General features: G+C 42.1%; 1 protein-coding gene across 4 annotated transcripts in view; it reads right to left on the bottom strand.

Annotated features, from left to right (window-relative positions):
* Positions 1–21,028, bottom strand: part of LOC147361925 (ATP-binding cassette sub-family C member 4-like) — a 169,780-nt gene that overhangs the window by 94,502 nt on the left and 54,250 nt on the right. For all 4 annotated transcript variants that reach the window (XM_086330248.1, XM_086330245.1, XM_086330246.1 and 1 more), the window contains exons 10-13: positions 20,322–20,411; positions 18,596–18,787; positions 7,574–7,668; positions 7,264–7,350 (exon numbers count right to left, since the gene is read on the bottom strand). In XM_086330248.1, the coding sequence (XP_086186374.1) occupies positions 7,264–7,350; positions 7,574–7,668; positions 18,596–18,787; positions 20,322–20,411 (464 nt within the window). The remainder of the gene's footprint in view (positions 1–7,263; positions 7,351–7,573; positions 7,669–18,595; positions 18,788–20,321; positions 20,412–21,028) is intronic.

Here is a 21,028-nt window from a genome sequence, read left to right on the forward strand (position 1 = left end):
CAAAGTGATATCACTGGTTTTTAATATGCTGTCTAGGTTCATCATAGCTTTTATTCCAAGTAGAAAATGTTTTTTATTTGCATAGCTGCAGTCATCATCCACAGTGATTTTGGAGCCCAAGAAAATGAAGTCTGTAACTGTTTCCACTGTTTTGCTATCTATTTACCATGAAGTGATGGTACCAGATGTCATGATCTTAGGTTTTCGAATGTTGAGTTTTAAGCCATTTTTTGGTCTCTCCTCTTTCACCTTCATCAAGAGGCTCTTTAGTTCCTCTTCACTTTCTACCATTAGGATGATGTCATCTGTATATCTGAGGTTGTTGATATTTCTCCTGGAAATCTTGATTCTAGCTTTTGCTTCATCCAGCCTGGCATTTCACATGATGTACACTGCATATAAGTTAAATAAGCAGGATGACAATATACAGCCTTGATGTACTCTTTTCCCAATTTTGAACCTGTCCACTATTCCACGTCCTATTGTAACTGTTGCTTCCTGACCTGCATGCAGATTTCTGAGGAGGCAGATCAGGTGGTCTGGTATTTCCATCTCTTGAAGAATTTTCCACAGTTTATTGTGATCCACACTGTCAAAGGCTTTAGTGTATTCAGTGAAGCAGAAGTAGATGCTTTTCTAGAATTCTTTTGCTATTTTTGTGATCCAACAGATGTTGGCAATTTGATCTCTGTTTCCTCTGCCTTTTCTAAATCCAGCTTGAATATCTGGAAGTTCTCGGTTCACGTACTGTTGAAGTCTAGCTTGGAGAATTTTGAACATTACTTTGGTACTGTGTGAAATGAGTACAATTGTGTGATAGTTTGAACATTCCTTGGCATTGTCCTTCTTTGAGATTGGAATGAAAACTGACCTTTTCCAGTTCTGTGGCCCCTGCTAAGTTTTCCAAATTTGCTGGCATATTGAGTGCAGTCCTTTAACAGCATCATCTTTTAGGATTTGAAATAACTCAACTGTAATTCCATCACCTCCACTACCTTTGTTTTTGGTGATGCTTCCTAAGGTGCATTTGACTTCGCACTCCAGGATGTCTGGTTCTAGGTGAGTGATTACACCACTATGGCTATCTGGGTCATTAAGATCTTTTTTGCAAAGTTCTTCTGTGTATTCTTGCCACCTTTTCTTAATATATTCTGCTTCTGTTAGGTCCACACCATTTCTGTCCTTTATTGTGCCCATCTTTGCATGAAATGTTCCTTTGGTATCTCTAAGTTTCTTGAGGAGATCTCTAGTCTTTCCCATTCTATTGTTTTCCTCTATTTCTTTGCACTGATCACTGAAGAAGGCTTTCTTATCTCTCCGTGCTATTCTTTGGAACTCTGCGTTCATATTGGTGTATCTTTCCTTTTCTCCTTTGCCTTTCACTTCACTTCTTTTATCAGCTATTTGTAAGGCTGCCTCAGACAATCATTTTGCCTTTTTGCATTTCTTTTTTTGGGGGATGGTTTTGATCACCGCCTCCTGTACAATGTTACAAGCCTTTGTCCATAGTTCTTCAGGCACTCTATCATATCTAATTCATTGAATCTATTTGCCAATTCCACTGTATAATCATAAGGAATTTGATTTAGGTCACACCTGAATGGTCTAATGGTTTTCCATACTTTCTTCAATTTAAGTCTGAATTGGGCAATAAGGAGTTCATGATCTGATCCACAGTAAGATCCCAGCCTTGTTTTTGCTGACTGTATAGAGCTTCTCCATCTTTGGCTGCAAAGATGTTGATTGTAGTGGCCCCTAATTTTGATTAACAAAGATGTGTTTGAGCTGAGTTATAATGATTTCAAGTTCATGGTCTGAAACCAAAAGTACATTTGCACCAAACTAATACAAGTCAATGATTCTCACAAGATCCTGAAATTCATTAGCGGCAAACTTGAATCTTGCTCTGCTAAAAAATTCTAAAAAGTATTCCAGTAAAATAGGCACCAATAGCTAAATTACTTTTTTCTTTAAAAAACTCAGCTTAACAATTATTTACATGTTTCATAATGGAAAACAATTAACACTGATATTCCAAATCTTGACTGAACTAAAACACTATCTTATTACTATATAGGAATTAGAGAAAGACTCATGTCATATAAAATGTGTACATTTTTCTTAGATAGTTTTCAAGGTGATTATTTATGATAGATGACATACATTAACAACAAAAAAACTGACAGGTTTTTGGTAACCTTTGCCAGAGTACATTTTCTAGAAACTTCTCAAATAGTATCAGATAAAAAAAGAAATCTAACGTTGCCTCCATCAGTCTTTGTAACATCCCAGTCCCACACAGGAAGGAAATATTTTTTTCATTAGGACTGGACACCCTCCAAACATAAAAATGAAAGAATAGAATCCAAATCACAGTGGGAATCATCCAATAGCTCAGAAGACACACCAATTCTCTATAGCCAAGACATGTGTATGAACAGGCTACCCAAGATGGCTGCTCTCTTGCTTTCTTTACATCTCCTGCTTGACCTAGTGCCTGCTTCACCTACACCTACTCACATGACTGACCTTTCTACACACTTGCCCCAGAGCCTAGCTAATGATTATTCTAGCTTTAGATCAGAACCCTCTACTATTCTTATTAAAGGGGAGGGAAGAACATGGCCCTCTGCTGGTTTCCATGGTAACAGAAGAGCCAATCTAATGTCAATTCCCCTGTAACTAGTAATCTTCCCTCCCCAACTATGTCCCCACTAGGAGCACAGACTGCTGCTATGTCCTGCCCTGCTCCCCACCGCACACAGTGGGGTGCTGGTTAGGTCCTTGCTTCAGACATGGAAGCTCACCCTAGTCATTAAACCAGTTGTGTCTGTGGTGTTGACTCCTCACTCTTTCTTCAGTCTAGCTGGGCAAGCACAGGCCTAGCAGGCCAGCAGGATGCAGCCCAACAATCCCCCTCACTTTCCTCACTTTCACTTCAAAGTGAAAGTGTTAGTCACTCGGTCATGACTGACTCTCTATGACCTCATGGACTATAGCTTGCCAACTTCCTCTGTCCATGGAAGTCTCCGGGTAAGAATACTGGAGTGGGTTGCCATTTCCTACTTCAGGGGATTTAACCCAGGCCTCCCGCACTGCAGGCAAATTCTGTACCATCTAAGCCACCAGTGAAGCCCAACCTTGTTAACCCCTCAATCTGCTCCTCCATTTTAAATGCAGACCCCTAGGAACTCAGCCCCAGTCTCATCTCACAGGGTTTACAACTCCTCCAGGGAAGCGAGTAGCTAGGTCTGGGGCCCCAGTGATCATAGATGGGGTTCCACGCAGGTACTTTGGGAGCCTAAGCTCCTCACAGAGCAAATCTCAGGAACATGGACCAGAGCTCAGCCTGCTGAGTGAGTCATGTGGAGAGTCTGGAGGCAGCAGACTGTAGCTCAGTCCCTCTCGCAAGCCTGATGACGTTGCACAAGTGACTAAACCTGTTTCTTCATCTCAGAACAAGGTCAGTGACAACTCATCCACACATTCTGAGAAATCAAACCACCAATCCACTCAGTAAATGTCAGCTTCCTTCTCCACTCCTCCCTAACCACAAGCGGTCATATGCTTTGGACTCAGGAAGAAAAGTCCCAAAAGGATACTTTGGGCTTTTTTTCTTTGTATGTTTTTTTAATTGTATTTTATACTAGAGTATAGTTGATTAACAATGTGTTAGCTTCAGGTGTACAGCAAAGTGATTCAGTTATACCTACACATGTATCTATTCTTTTTCAAATACTTTCCCCATTTATGTTATTGTAGAGTATTGAGCAGTGTTCCCTGCTTTAGAGAATACAGTAGGTCCTTGTTGAATATGTATTTTAAATATAATAGTGTGTACATGTCAATCCAAAACTCACAAGAGGACATTCTGGACACTGGATCTATAATCAGAAGCAAGGGACCAGGATGTTAACACATACACCTCATTATGTCCAAAAAAATTCATTTATTTCTTTTGACATGTCTGAGTTCAATATTTGTACCTAAGACCTCTGACTGAGTAAATCTCTCTTCAGACTTAGTACTAAAGCTTTTAAAAGTGAAATTTCTTCTCCTTAATATAAAAGTACCTGCCAAAAGTCCCTTAAAGTGGATTTTAATCAAATCTAGTGGGTTGCTCTGTCCAAGGTAGTGTGTATGCTTAGTCGCTTCAGTCATGTCAGACTTTGCAACTGCATGGACTGTAGCCCACTAGACTCCTCTATCCATGAGATTCTCCAGGCAAGAATATTGGATGGATTGGCACACCTTCCTCCAGGATCTTCCCGACCCCGACCAAGGGGTAGAACCTGAGTATCCTGGCAGATTATTTAATGCTGAACACCAGGAAGCCCATGTTCAAGACAGACCAACTCAAATGTTGTAAAATGGTTTCTTCCATTTTACATGGTAACATTCCATTGTGATTGAAGTAATACAAATCATTACAATGAAGTTATCAGTTGGTGACCTTGAATTTTTCCCAAATAATGCTTTTTTATCCAAATCTCTAGGAAAATCCTCATGATGCCAGGAGGGTAGGGGTGAGGAATCCTTGTCATAGCACTAACACCTGTCACTGAACTCATGACAAGCCATTAGGCACTTCTCCAAGGGAAATTCACCAAGTCATGATAAGGAGAGGGTAGGAAAGGGAGGTCAAGATCAGAGAGCTGGAGGCCCTGCCACATGGCAGTTGCCTTGCTCTCTTGTGTTCCGAAACAATCAATGCCACTTTGCACTTTTTTTATTGTGGTAAAATATAACATGGAGTTTACCATTTTTAGGTATATGGTTCAATGGTCTTAAGTACATCCACATGGTTGTGTAGTCGTTACCATCATCCATCTGCAGAGCTCTTTCATCACCCCAACACTAAGCACAAGCTACACACAGACTTTGGTGGAAGCCAAACCCCCACAGTGGATCTGGAATCCCAGCTCCTTGTGTCCAGAGCTCAGAGTTCCTCACACATTTCCCTGTAACAACCGCTGACTCTGTTGAAGTCTCTTCACTTTGCTATTCTGGACCTGCTGTACGTCAATCATGTTGCCCCAGAATTAAACACGTTAACATAACATGTTAGCCATCAGTAAGGCAGTCATTAATACTTTAGAATTTGGTGACAGACTTTAAAGAAGTAATTAAGTTACCCTTAATTAGGTTGGGCCTGATGCACTCTGACCTTAGAAAGAGGAATCTAAGACATAAGCACAGAGACTCGAGGATACAGATGAACAGAGGAAAGACCATATGAGGACACGGCAAGGAGGATTCCATCAGGAGTCGAGGACAGAGGTCTCAGAAGAAACTGAACCTGCCCATAACACCTTAAGCCTGAGCATCCAGCCTCAAGAACTGTGAGAAAATTAATTCCTATTGTTTAAACCCTCCCACACTCCATCCATGACAGCCTGCTACAGACTAGGCATTTGTGTCCTTAATACTCATTTGCTGAAACCTAATCCCCACTGTGAAGGTCCTGGAAATAGGACAGTTGGGAGGTGACCAGGTCATGAGGGTGGAGCCTGCATGAATGGGATTAGTGTCCATATAAAAGGGACTACACAACTCCCTCACCCTTTCCCCACATGAGGACACAGGAATCGTGCCCTCACCAGACGCTGAATCTGTCAGCACCCTGAACTTGGACTTTCCCAGCCTCCAGAACGGAGATAAATAAACTGTTACTTCTAAGGCGCTTAGGGTCTGGTATCCTGTGAGAGCAGCCTGGATGAACACAATCCCAGCAAACTAACACAGGACCTGAGAGTGAGAATTTCCAAACTGCTTCTCTCTGGCAAACAACGCACCCCCTAAGGCAAGGACGTGTCTGCTGTTCTCCTCACAGCCCTGCTTCCTCCTCCCTCCACACCTGTGTTTCTACTCTTCCTTCAGCAAAAGAACTGGATACTCTTCTCAGCCTCCACACACCTGCCCAGCCTGCAGGCCCCCAGGGCACTTCCCGCCCAGCCCAGGGCACAGGAATCTTTTCAATTTCACTGAAAGCCTACACCTGCCACTTCTGCTTTCATTTAGCATTTCTTATCCTGCAGCAAAACCCTCTAAACTTTGACTCTGCTGACCTTTTCCCAGGCATCCCTCTTAACAAGCTCCACATAGAGACAGGTTACTCAGAGGCAGGAATGAGAGCTGGGCATCCTAGTCTCCCTTATTCTACATAGTGGGGGTCTTTCCTGTCTCCTGGCTGACTGCCCTTCTTGTAAACTAAGAGGTTTTGTGCAGGGCATCTGTAAAGGGCAGCAATCTCAGTATACACAGCAGGACATTGATAAGTGCAGCTGGAAGGCTTATTGGCTTTAATGAGGTGAACAACAGCAAGGGAACTAACCATGGGGGAGATGTTGAGGATGTTTTAGGAAAAAAAACAAGCTCACAAAGCTTTCAAAAAAACAAGCTCACAAAGCTTTCAAAAAAGCCAGTCTAGACTCCATAAGAGGGCTTAGTCAGTGTGTGTTAAGGACACATTTTACATAGAAAAGCATCAGAGTTGTTTTACATTAATCACTGTGTGGCCAGCCAAGAGCCACTGACAACAAGTTCTAAATTCCAGAAACAGGAATGAGAGTTAAGACTCAAGCCAGATTATAGACACCTTTTTTAAATTCAAGTTGACCCCACATTGTGGATCTGAATATTAATTCTAGTAAGCATCCATGAAGCAATGTGAAATGATTGAAATAATATTCAGGTGTGGAATAAATCATCCTCAAATTCTATTAAGATTTTATTACTAGACTTAATAAAGGTTTTATTTCCAAACTGAGAATAGTAAGCATAAACCAACAAGGTCTTTCCATGGAAGCCCTATGTTAGTACCGAAAAGTTCGCTTCTAATGTGCCTTTAACAAATAATGGAGGAAAAGAACCAGCAGTCAAGTACCAGGTTACCAAGTCCTACTCTCTGATTTAAAAAGTGTACATCATCTTTCTTCTTCCTGGGGTCTGGGTCCATCCACAGTGTCTGTTATCAACTGCAGGTCACAGGGGTAAATCTCCCATATATCCCTCACTCCCTAAAGCACAGACCCACTGTCTTCCATACACTAGAAGCACCTTCTGTATGTTCCTGTCCTAACTTCATCATGATACAAGATTTCTCTATGATGGATCTTCTGTGGCAGGAAGGAAGGGGAGAAAGGAACACCAGGGCAGAGTGAGCTGAGTCTCCTGAAGCACCAAGTCTTTTCTGAGCTCTCTTCCCTGATCTCTATGGGGTTCTTGGAAAGAAGAAATGACAGAAAACAGGAGCACACTCACTGTTCAAACAAGTGTCTGCTGACTTCTGCATCCACTGCACTGAGCGGATCATCCAGGAGGTAGATGTCTGCGTCCTGATACACGGCTCTAGAAAACATAGAGAGATGTCAGGAGAGGACACTTCACACTCCCTGGGTCTCATCTCTGAATCATGATGGCGTCCAACAACTCCAGGTTCATTCTAGGAGCCCAGGGAAAGGACTAAGACCCAGCTTTACACAGGCCCACATGGTGAGCGGGATCTGTGTGCTTACATTCACTAGGAACCACGGAGAAGGAGGGGCAGGATGGCAACTTAAGCCCCATTTACCTTGCAAGGTTGATCCGGGCTTTCTGCCCTCCACTCAGTGTGGTTCCTCTGTCTCCTATCTCAGTTAGATCTCTATCCTCAAAAGACTGTAAATCCTATATGGAGATAGAAAAAGGGTAAAAGTAAAAGATTTAAAATGTGTTCTACTACCGTCTTAAACTTTTAGCATTAGTTCTCCATACAAGTATTTAATCAACATACATTCATGCTCAGTTGCTAAGTCATATCTGACTCTTTTCTGCCCCATGGACTGTAACCAGTCAGGCTCCTCTGTCCATGGGATTTTCTGGGCAAGACCACTAGAGTGGGTTGCCATTTCCTTCTCCAGGAGATCTTTCCAACCCAGGGGCTGAATCCATGTCTCTTGCATCTCCAGCACTGGCAGGAGAATTCTTTATCACCGAGTCACCTGGGAAGTCACAGCAGTGGGTATATATCATAGTGACTAAACTGTAACCAAGAATATTAAACAAAACCTCTGTGTTTTATTTGTTTTCATTCTGTCATTTTTCACAGCAGCTATGCACTGGACCATTTTAACAAAGATTTATTGAGGACTTACTGTATGACAGGCATTGCTGTGGGCACAGTGAATTCAGTTTTTTTTTTTTTGAATTGAGTTTTGAGGAAACAAAGCGCCTAGGGTTTCTTTCCATGATGGAAGATGGATAGTATGGAAAATTAACCTGAGCACAAGTACTGAGGACAAGAAGGAAAAGGAAGCTGCTCAGGGGGATGGAGAGTGAAGGAGGGAAGAGAGTCCACACTGTGGGGGGCAGGCTCCGTTGAGAGGGGGTGTGAGCAGATCTGGAGGGGAGCTCAGGCAGACCTGGAGAGGCTGCTCCTCACAGAGGGAGGGGAGAGTGCAGGGGCCACAGGGCAGATGCCTAAGGTGTTCAGGACAAGCAAGGAGGCCAGGAGAGCAGGAATTGATTAAGAATGAGGTGGGTGTGAGCAGAGACAGAGCAGGAGGAGCCTGGGGTCACTTCAATAAAAGGTGGAGGTGGGTGACAGGTCTGGTCTGAAGTTTTTAAGGAGTCACACCTGTGCTTTATGGAAAACAGTCAGGGGGGATGGGTGAGGGTGGATACAAGTGAGAAGGCTACTGAAATAATCTAGGCGAGAGATGACCATGGTCAGGACCAGAGTGAGAGCAGCAGTAATGGAGAGAGGGGTCACACTCCAGACACATGTTAAAGGTGGAACTAATAAGACCTGCTGAAGGGATGGGTGTGGGTATAAGAGAAGAGGACTGTGGTGTCTGGTACATGAGGAAGGGGAAGGGCAGGTTCTCCATTTACTGAGTTGGGGAAGATGGTGGATGCAGGTTTAGGAGACTTTGCTTGTGGACAAGCTGAGATGACCTGTTGGTGATGTCATGGTGCAGCTGAACATGCAAGTGTGAACGTCTGTGCTAGAGGTACAGGTGTGAGAGCCGGTGGCCCATGGTGAAGGCACAGAACTTATTTTATCAAGAAATGAGTGTGTCTTAAACTGAACATTTTGCTGATCTCAGCCTCAGCATTCCACTTTCAGAGAAGGGATAACACCTGGCTCATGTCTTCACAGTGATACTTAAGGCAAGTGACAGAGTGCCAGACAAGGTCTGCTCAAGAAAGAGAGTATAAAGAGCAGGCTGGATAGGAAAAACCAAAAGGAAAGAAACAGTGTGCTCAAGGGACACCTAGCAGATCAGCTGGACTAAGTAGACGCTTGTCTATAGAAGCAGGAAAAACTCAAATCTAAAAAGGAAATGAAGTTGTAACTTGAGGATCTGGGAAACAATCCAAAGTTACCTTTGAATATTATTTAAGGAGTAAATAGACAAGTCAGTCTATATTCCCCAGGGTACTGGGGGAAAAAAAAGAATAGATGACAAGAACATTCCCAAAATGACAAGATAAAAATCAGGCCTAAGTTATGCAGCATTATATTAGAAAACTTCAGTTCAGTTCAGTTCAGTTGCTCAGTCGTGTCCAACTCTTTGCGACCTCATGAATTGCAGCATACCAGGCCTCCCTGTCCATCACCAACTCCTGGAGTTCACCCAGACTCACGTCCATCAAGTCAGTAATGCCATCCAGCCATCTCATCCTCTGTCATCCCCTTCTCCTCCTGCCCCCAATCCCTCCCAGCATCAGAGTCTTTTCCAATGAGTCAACTCTTCACATGAGGTAGCCAAAGTACTGGAGTTTCAGCTTTAGCATCAACCTTCCAAAGATATCCCAGGTCTGATCTCTGTAATTATCACTTGGCCCATCCCAACATAGACAGAGTTTGTTAGAAGTTTATCCACTAAACCCCTCAGGCATCAACCTATGATGCACAGCAGTACCTCTCTGCAGATGAAGCCCTCACTTCTCTGCCTGTACTTTAACAAACCTGGGGAGAAAGCAAGTAGCAGACCAGTTCCTCCATGATAAACAAGTCCTTTGCTCTCCCTAAGTCTCATTTGGAAATGACCAGAGATCATTCTGTCGTTTTTGAGATTGCATCCAAGTACTGCATTTTGGACTCTTTTGTTGACCATGATGGCCACTCCATTTCTTCTGAGGGATTCCTGTCCACAGTAGTAGATATAATGGTCATCTGAGTTAAATTCACCCATTCCAGTCCATTTGAGTTCGCTGATTCCTAGAATGTCGATATTCACTCTTGCCATCTCTTGTTTGACCACTTCCAATTTGCCTTGATTTATGGACCTGACATTCCAGGATCCTATGCAATATTGCTCTTTACAGCATCAGACCTTGCTTCTATCACCAGTCACATCCACAGCTGGATATTGTTTTTGCTTTGACTCCATCCCATCATTCTTTCTGGAGTTATTTCTCCACTCATCTCCAATAGCATATTGGGCACCTACTGACCTGGGGAGTTTCTCTTTCAGTATCCTATCATTTTGCCTTTTCATACTGTTCATGGGGTTCTCAAGGCAAGAATACTGAAGTGGTTTGCCATTCCCTTCTCCAGTGGACCACATTTTGTCAGATCTCTCCACCATGATCCACCTGTCTTGGGTTGCCCCACAGGCATTGCTTAGTTTCATTGAGTTAGACAAGGCTGTGGTTCTAGTGTAATTAGATTGACTAGTTTTCAGTGAGTACAGTTTCAGTGTGTTTGCCCTCTGATGCCCTCTTGCAACACCTAATGTCTTACTTGGGTTTCTTTTACCTTGGGCGTGGGGTGTCTCTTCACAGCTGCTCCAGCAAAGTGCAGTAATCCAAGTCTATGCCCCAACCAGTAATGCTGAAGAAGCTGAAGTTGAATGGTTCTATGAAGACCTACAAGACCTTTTAGAACTAACACCCAAAAAAGATGTCCTTTTCATTATGGGGGACTGGAATGCAAAAGTAGGAAGTCAAGAAACACCTGGAGTAAAAGGCAAATTTGACTTTGGAATACGGAATGAAGCAGGGCAACGACTAATAGAGTTTTGTCAAGAGAATGCACTGTCATAGCAAACATCCTTTCCCAACAACGCAAGAGAAGACTCTACACATGGACATCACCAGATGGTCAACACTGAAATCAGATTGATTATGTTCTTTGCAGCCAAAGATGGAGAAGCTCTATACAGTCAACAAAAACAAGACCAGGAGCTGACTGTGGCTCAGATCATGAACTCCTTATTGCCAAATTCAGACTTAAATTGAAGAAAGTAGGGAAAACCACTAGACCATTCAGGTATGACCTAAATCAAATTCCTTATGATTATACAGTGGAAGTGAGAAATCAATTTAAGGGCCTAGATCTGATAGATAGAGTGCTTGATGAGGTATGCAATGAGGTTTGTGACATTGTACAGGAGACAGGGATCAAGACTATCCCCATGGAAAAGAAATGCGAAAAAGCAAAATGGCTGTCTGAGGAGGCCTTACAAATAGCTGTGAAAAGAAGAGAAGTGAAAAGCAAAGGAGAAAAGAAAAGATATAAGCATCTCAATGCAGAGTTCCAAAGAATAGCAAGAAGAGATAAGAAAGTCTTCCTGAGCAATCAATGCAAAGAAATAGAGGAAAACAACAGGATGGGAAAGACTAGAGAACTCTTCAAGAAAATTAGAGATACCAAGGGAACATTTCATGCAAGGATGGGAACAATAAAGGACAGAAATGGTATGGACTTAACAGAGCAGAAGATATTAAGAGGAGGTGGCAAGAATACACAGAAGAACTGTAAAAAAAGATCTTCACGAGCCAGATAATCATGATGGTGTGATCACTGACCTAGAGCCAGACATCCTGGAATGTGAAGTCAAGTGGGCCTTAGAAAGCATCACTACAAACAAAGCTAGTGGAGGTGATGGAACTCCAATGGAGCTATTTCAAATCCTGGAAGATGATGCTGTGAAAGTGCTTCACTCAATATGCCAGCAAGTTAGGAAAACTCAGCAGTGGCCACAGGACTGGAAAAGGTCAGTTTTCATTCCAATCCCAAAGAAAGGCAATATCAAAGAATGCTCAAACTACCGCACAATTGCACTCATCTCACATGCTAGTAAAGTAATGCTCAAAATTCTCCAAGCCAGGCTTCAGCAATACATGGACCATGAACTTCCTAATGTTCAAGCTGGTTTTAAAAAAGGCAGAGGAACCAGATCTGCTGGATCATAGAAAAAGCAAGAGAGTTCCAGAAAAACATCTATTTCTGCTTTATTGACTATGCCAAAGCCTTTGACTCTGTGGATCACAATAAACTGTGGAAAGTTTTGAAAGAGATAGGAATACCAGACCACCTGACCTGCCTCTTGAGAAATCCATATGCAGGTCAGGAAGCAACAGTTAGAACTGGACATGGAACAACAGACTGGTTTCAAATAGGAAAAGGAGTCTGTCAAGGCTGCTTATTTAACTTCTATGCAGAGTACATCATGAGAAATGCTGGACTGGAAGAAACACAAGCTGGAATCAAGATTGCCAGGAGAAATATCAATAACCTCAGATATGCAGATGACATCACCCTTATGGCAGAAAGTGAAAAGGAACTAAAAAGCCTCTTGATGAAAGTAAAAGTGGAGAGTGAAAAAGTTGGCTTAAATCTCAACATTCAGAAAACGAAGATCATGGCATCCCATGATCCCATCAGTCCCATCACTTCATGGGAAATAGATGAGGAAACAGTGGAAATGGTGTCATACTTTATTTTTCTGGGCTCCAAAATCACTGCAGATGGTGACTGCAGCCATGAAATTAAAAGACGCTTACTCCTTGGAAGGAAAATTATGACCAACCAAGATAGCATATTCAAAAGCAGAGACATTGCTTTGACAACAAAGGTCCATATAGTCAAGGCTATGGTTTTTCCAGTGGTCATATATGGGTGTGAGAGTTGGACTGTGAAGAAGGCTGAGCACTGAAGAATTGATGCTTTTGAACTGTGGTGTTGGAGAAGACTCTTGAGAGTCCCTTGGACTGCAAAGAGATCCAACCAGTCCATTCTGAAGGAGATCAGCCCTGGGATTTCTTTGGAAGGAATGATGCTAAAGCTGAAACTCCAGTATTTCGGCCACCTCATGTGAAGAGTTGACTCATTGGAAAAGACTCTGATGCTGGGAGGGATTGGCGGCAGGAAAAGAAGGGGATGACAGAGGATGAGATGGCTGGATGGCATCACTGACTCGATGGACGTGAGTCTGAGTGAACTCCGGGAGTTGGTGATGGACAGGGGGGCCTGGCATGCTGCAATTCATGGAGTCGCAGAGTCGGACATGACTAAGCGACTGAACTGAACTGAACTGAACTGAAATCTCATTTTCCTCTTCTACAGAATGTGCGGCAGAAACCAGAATCACTAAATTCAAGAATGCTGTGAGAATCTAAAGAAGTGTGTGAAGACCCTCCATAAATGGGAAAAGGACATGTATTAATTATAACTTGTTATTGGTGGCTGATTCCTATTTTCTCATCAAGCTAACAGTGGGACCCTGTTCACAGTGTTGAATCGCAACATGCAAAACGCATGACACAAGATACATAACTCTCCCTGACATCCACAGACACACAGGCACACACAGGTTTCTAGCTCACTCAAAGCTTAATGGGGTGCATTCAATGAAAGGCAGCAATTACTCTGTTATGATTATTTATAATTACTTTACCTTCTTTCTTTCTTTGGCTTAGAAATTAATACCATCTCTTGGTCTTGGTTTTCATTTAAAAAAACAACAACAAAAAATGAACTCTGTTCTCAGCCTCATGTGAGTGTGCACACACACACAAACACACAGAGTCACTTGGTATCTTTTCACTGTTGACAGTCCTTGAAAACTGTTTCACTTAGTTTTTATGCTTTGATTTTATGTTGTTCAAATGGTTTTCTTCTTAAAATAGCACCATGTTGTAACACAGCAATCTTAACCACATTCTTAAGAAACTAGCCCAAAGTCTGGTAGTAATACTTCAAGTGTGTTGTTGACTCTGAAAATTATTTATGAATAAGTCACCAGTGGGAAAAATATCTTCAAGTATTTGAAGTAAAATCAAGTCAAACTGATTTCTCATCTATGGTTTATTGACTAAAGGGGAAAAGCCTGAGTTGAACATATATTAGAGCTCCTCCAACTGACAGGAGGTGTTCTTATTCATGTTGGTTACCTCTAAGTTAAATTTAACCAATTTTCACTGAATGACAGACTCACAAACTAGAGGTAAACTAGGAAATGCTGATGCTGGCTTGCTGCCATCCATCTAGAAGTACATCCAGGGCTCTTCAGTAACGGAGGAAACTCAGCACTAGAAACACTATAGAGCAAACTGCTGAAATGATTAATGCTGGCTACACATGAAGCTCTGGCAGAGGAGGGCTGGACTCCAGAGTCAAACAACAAGAGGACCTGCCTTTCTTCACCATTTTTCTTCCATTTAGAATTTCCCCTCCTCTCACAGCCTGTCAATATCCTGCCCATGCTTCCAGGCTCAGTCCACACACACTCTCCCATGGAACCATCCTGGACTCATCTCTTCCTGCTGGGTTCCTAAGGCCCTGTTTACATCTCTCATTTCTCTTGAAGGACCCGTCTTACTATGCTCCATCATTTGTATACGTGCACACAGCTTCTCTCAGCTCCTGCGGGGTAAGATCTGTGCACCAAGCTCTGTGTTGGACCCTGACACTGCTTATCTCTAATTCTTACAATGAGCTGCACAGTAAGTACTGGCCCCATTTCACAGATGAGGAAATTTAGACTAAGTGAGGTCACATCACTGGCCTGAGGACAGTCAGCTGTTAAACAGAAGAGCAGGAATCTGAACCAGCTCATGTCAGTTCATAGCCTTCTGCTCTTTCACATCAGGCTACTCAGGTGGTGACAGAAGAGTATATTTGAAATGAAGACAACACTAAAGTAACTCAAGTCTTGAAGGTCTCTATATCTAGACCCAAAAGGATCAATGAGTTTATTATCCTATGACTGTCAAAGCAATCTGAAAAGAAAATATTCAAGTAAGTGATTTAAGTGGAAAAATATTAAACTTGAATTTATCAAAATTTGATAGCTTTAAATGTGAGTTGACTAAAAGTTTTCAAAAGCCTTCAAATGGTTAAAGATAACATGCAGGCAAATGTTTCATACTATATTGCTTATGTTATGGTAACAGCATATTGTTATTGTTGATTTATATAATGTACTGGAGACCTGGGTTTGATCTCTGGGTCAGGAAGATCCCCTGAAGAAGGGAATGGCAACCCACTCCAGTATTCTTGCCTGGAAAATTCCATGGACAGAGGAGCCTGGCAGTCTACAGTCCACGGGGTCACAAAGAGTTGGATACAATTGAGCAACTAACACACGTGTAGTGCACCTATAGAAATATCAACTCAAATAAAGGAAGTTAAATCCTCAGATACCTTCTTTCTTACATGTCACATTTTACAGATGTAATTTTACCAAAACCTGGCTGAGTTTATAATTAAGTATTAATTTATTTTCAAAATTATTCTAATACTTACAGAGTACTTGTTATGTCCATGGCAATCAGGTGTTTTAAAATCACAACCATATTTCATCCTCAAAACAACCTCATGAGGTTGATAGTATTATTGTTTCCATTTCACAGATAAAGAAAACAGCTTTGTAAGGATTAATCAGCCAAAAACCACACACCTTGCAACAGAGAAACTGAGACTCAACCCCTGAGCCTTTTGACTCTTGGACCTTGGAGTTGGTGTCACCAGCCTGAATCAATGATGCCAAGGTCATTACTTCATGTCTCCCTATTTTGTTACAGAAAAGTTTTCAGCTCAATGACCTTAAGCAATTACTTCAATTAGATCTAGTTTAACACATCTAGTTGTTAATATATGTAATATAAAAAATATTGCTTTTTCTGTTTTTTTCTCCAGGATTTGGGGTAGGTGGGGGCAGGGAGAACAGTAAGGAGAAATCTTTATTATAATTATATGGATGGATGCATGGATGGAGAGAAAAAGGTTAGAACAATAACAACAGCCACCATTTACTGAAACCCTGGCTTGTTCGCATTTCACAGGCATGGCTTACAGTAACCCCACCCCTCCCCCATTTAATAAGAAAGGAAACTGAGACAAACATCTGGATTTACAACCCAGGACTGTTTTTCTCCAAAGGCCAAGCCTTTTCTACCACACGTAGACATCTCTGTATCTACAGGTCAGACTAACTCCAGGATGCCACTATTTCCTGTGCCTGCCTTATGTCCATCCACTGATACCTGGAATCCAAAAGGAGATAAGCAGATGCTCTCATAACTTACTAAGTGGTTCTTAGGTGTCGTAAAGACCTTGCTTGATTTCTTGCTAATTAGTCACAGATGACATTTCAGAGCTAGCTCCTAATCCTCTGACCCAATGTCCTCGTTTTACTGCAGAAACGTCAGAGGCACAGAAAGGTAGCAGGAAGTGTCCAAAGAGATAGCAGGCAAGTGACAAAATTGGGGCCAGGACTTGGCTCTCTGCTACTTCTCTGCACTGGGACTCTTTCCTGCCAAGGAAGGAATGGGCATAAGGGGCCTCGACTCTATGTTCTGACCACGCAGAGAACAGGAGAGCAGTCCATGTTTATAAATGTCACATCACATACAGAAGAATCGCTGTGCAGCCCAGTCCTCTAGGGCCCCTTCCCACCAGAGTCTATGTTGCACACATGCCCTAGGGTGGGTAAAGCCCCAGAACACTGTCCATGTTACTGGTCCAATCACCCCATGAGGCTTCAGTAGAGCATTGGCCCCGGGATCTGAACTTGAGCTGTAAATGTAGAGATGAGGTGTCTCATCACTTCAAGCCTCAGTTTTACTACTTCTAAAATGAGGATGGGAACATCGAAGATAGTCATAAAGAATGAATAACTCAGAAACCTCTTTATGTGTGTGCATGCACACATGTGGGACACATAAAAATAATTTGCATGTGGACTCCTGGTGTCTCAAATGGTAAAGAATCCGCCTGCAATGCAAGAGACCCAGGTTTGATCCTTGGTCGGGAAGATGCCCTGGAGAAGGGAATGGCAACCAATTCCAGTATTCTTGCCTGGAGAAACTGATGGGCAGAGGAGCCTGGTGGGCTACAGTCTGTGGGGTCGCAAAGAGTCAGACATGACTGAATGACAAAAACTTTCACTTTCTGTTTTGTCCACATCATCATAAAATGCTGCCTGATACAATTTATGACACTCAAGCCATTGTTCAAGGGGAATTACTATTTCCTCAGAAAGTGGTTTGGAGCCTTCAATATCACACCTTTGAAAGTCCGTCCCTGTCTTTTCCTCACAGTACAAAAGAATAGTGGGATATCCAGACTGCACTGAACAGACCCTGGGGGTGGGGGTAGGGGGAGCCCTTTAATACTATTATTCACTGGTTTTTATAACCCAAGAGAGTAACATAGTATTTAATGTTATTTTCCTTTTTTTCCCTCTCTTTTTGCCAAACTGTATTCTCCTATCAGTTAAGTTTAGTTCTCATAATTTATTCACTAATTTCATTTAAATTCCAATGTACAGTTAAGCCTTTCACCTTACCACTTTCTGTAAAACTCAATGCCATTTCTGAAAATAATCTCTCCCTTGGTGAAATGACACATCATTAAAAAGAAATTTCAAAGCATTCTGCTTTCCTTAAATAATAACTTACAAGTCAAAAATGAAGTGGTGAAAGAAACCCACAGACTCAAAGGGACCAAAGAGGCATCAGCCAAGTGCAGGGGGCAGACCTTATGTGGGTTCAAACAGTGGTGAAGGAGATTTCTCAGTGAGATCATCAACAACATGTAAACATAGACTCGGCTTCCCAGGTAGCACTAATGGTAAAGAATCCACCTGACAATGCAGGAGACACAGAGATGTGAGTTCAATATCTGGGTTGGGAAAGTCCCCTGGAAGAGGGCATGGTAACCAACTCCAGTATCTTTGCCTGAAGAATCTCATGGACAGAGGAGCCTGGTGGCCTGCAGTCCATGGGGTCACAAAGAGTTAGACACGACTAAAGTGACTTAGCACACACATATGTCACTCCTAGAGCACAATGTACGTGATGCTCTTGGAGTCATGCAGAGAAGGTGCCCAAGTGTGGAAGTGTGGGATGAAATGTTTCCAAATAAACTAATCTGAGGTCTAGAATCTGCTCCAGAATAATCTGGGGTGGGGGTGGAGCTGGCAGGGGGCAGGGGTAGAGATGCAGCAAGACTGGCCACCAGCTGATTCTGGCTGAAGCTGGGAGTGGGTACCTGAAGGTTCATTACACTATGTTTTCTAATTTTGCAAATTTTGGTAACTTTCCATTTAAAAAGTTAAAAGGGAATGAAATTTAACAGAATGAAACAACCTTCCCCTCCAGAAAAGGTATTCTGTATCATTATCCCATAAGGATTAAAACAGCAGCATATAGATATATGCCTGCTTATTTACTCATAAGATCAGCTTATAATATTAAGCAACATTCGAAAATCTTTCCATTTTTTAAAAATAAAAGAATTTAAATAAACCTTGAAATTTAAACCAATACTATCATTATTTGAAATCTGAGTATATGCAGCTCAAAAGTCATTACTTACCTCTTCCAAAGCACAAGCCCTAATTACTTCTTCATATCGCTGTTTTTCATATTTCTTCCCAAATAAAATGTTACTCCTCACAGTTCCTGAGAATACCCAGGGCTGCTGAGAAACATATGCAATCCTCCCAAGCACGCTGACCTTCCCCTGGCTCGGGGGCAGCTCCCCCAGCACAGCGCTTAACAGTGACGACTGCAACAGACGGGAACACACACACATGAACAGGGTACAGTTAGGACAGAACACGCCCTGTAACACAGTCCCCACCCTGGCTTGATCAAGGATATTAGAATGGGATAAATGACAGCTCTGGCAGTTGGGACAAGAAAAACTGAAAATAACACTAATGGTCAAAGAAAACAATGACTGATAGGGAATATTAATAGTATAAACAATTTACTCTGCCCAAGTATCCCCCAAATGAATTTCTACTCAGCAAAGACTAATTAAGAATGTTAACATCCTTCTCTAGCAAAGCAGCCGAACAAGATGTGTATTTTATGTATCTGATGCTTAATGCAGTTGCTTCTGCATCTGGCTATCCTTTACTTGACAAACACTTGTTCTTAAAAAGTTATGTGTGAATAGTGTATTCAAAGATGACTAATTGAAAGAACTCTAAAGTGAGTTTATCTGAGAAGCAAAAGTCCATCATAGAGGAAATGAGCACACTTTCATGTGTACATCCCACACTGATTTTTAAAAAATAATTTTATTTATTTATTTTTAGTTCTTTTATTTATTTTTTATGATGTATTGTTTTCTGCCATACAATCTTAATTTTATTTATTTTTTGTTGTGCTGGGTCTTCTTTGCAATATGCAGGCTTATAATTGGGGTGGCTTCCCTTATTGAAGGGCACAGGCTCTAGTAGGCAGGCTTCAGCAGTTGCGGCCCATGGGCTCAGCAGATGCAGCTCCCAGCCTCTAGAGCACAGGCCCAACAGTTACGGTGCTCAGGATTAATTGCTTCACAGCATGTGGGATCTTCCCAGACTAGGGATCAAACCTGTGTCTGCTGTATTGGCAGGTGGATTCTTTTACCACTGAGCCACCAGGGAGGCCCACATCCCACATTTAGGTTTCTGTATTTTGTTGTTTCAGACCAAGTGCATATGCACCTTTCCTTTCAATCTTCAACATCACAAAACATGGCATGTGTGTATGCACACCAACAGAGTGCTCACCACACTGGGCTAAAATAATTTGCCTACCTATCTGTCTCGCTCTGGAACCTAGTAGCCTCTGAAAGGCAGAAATCTTGGGGTCTTGCTCACATCTGTGAGCTCCAGCACGTGGATACACATGCACTGATCGGATCAAGTCAAGTCATGTGAGGAAAGGCTCAAAGCTTCCAGAAAGAGTCTTCACAACCTCCAGACTTCCTGGAGGGGCTCCTGTGACAAAAAGAAGTCCCCACTGTCTCTGTCCATCCCAAACAGCTGTCACATAGATAGTTTCCTGCACTGAGGCATCCAAATTCCTGACAATCGATTCCCAACTGAGCACTGTGAAACACAAAGAAGGAAAACATAGTGTGCATTTATCCTGATGTATTTAGCATGAAACCTTCTTGTAAAACTAATGTTCCATGAAACACACCTAGAGAAACACTGTTTTAGGTACACCCAAATCAGACTGAGGCACACTCAGCTCTGGGCTCCACTGTGAGAATTTAACAGGGCCTGTAGCATTGCATCAAGTTGCCAAAAGGCATCATAATTTACCTTTCCTGTTCCCACAGGTCCAATCACAGCTAGCAATTCACCAGGTCTGACAGTAAATGAAAGGCCTTGTAGGGTTGGGCTTCCTGATTCCTGAAAATTAAAGTTAATAAAAATGTACCCATTTCAATAAAATGACACAAGTTGTTTTAGAAAGTGGAAAAGATAACAGTAGTCAACAAAATTGATATGCAAACATAACCCACATTTTTCCTTTTCCTATTTTAAGATACTATGTCCTGGAGGCCTCTTTGTCCAATCTTATCTCTTTAGGGGTTTGAGGCAGCTTTAGGTGACTTTAGGAAGGTTCCTTCTTTTACTAGATTTCCACACAGCTAGAAGAATGTTCAAACTACTGTACAATTGTGTTCAGTTTACATCTTAGCAAGGTAATGTTCAAAATCCTTCAAGCTAGGCTTCAACAGTACCTGAACTGAGAATTTCCAAATGTACAAGCTGGATTTAGAAAAGGCAGAGGAACCAAAGACCAAATTGCCAACATCTGTTGGATCATAGGAAAAGGAAGGCAATTTCATAACAACATCTACTTCTGCTTCACTGACTATGCTAACGGCTTTGACTGTGTGGATCACAACAAACTGTGAAATATTCTTAAGGAGATGGGAATACCACACCACTTTACCTGTCTTCTGAGAAACCTGTATGAAGTCAAGAAGCAACAGTTAGAAGCAGACATGGAACAATGGACT

Source organism: Bos grunniens, chromosome 12 (assembly GCF_055505025.1).
Source record: "Bos grunniens cultivar Pamir isolate PY7600 chromosome 12, Bosgru_T2T1.0, whole genome shotgun sequence".
NCBI classification, from domain to species: domain Eukaryota; kingdom Metazoa; phylum Chordata; class Mammalia; order Artiodactyla; family Bovidae; genus Bos; species Bos grunniens.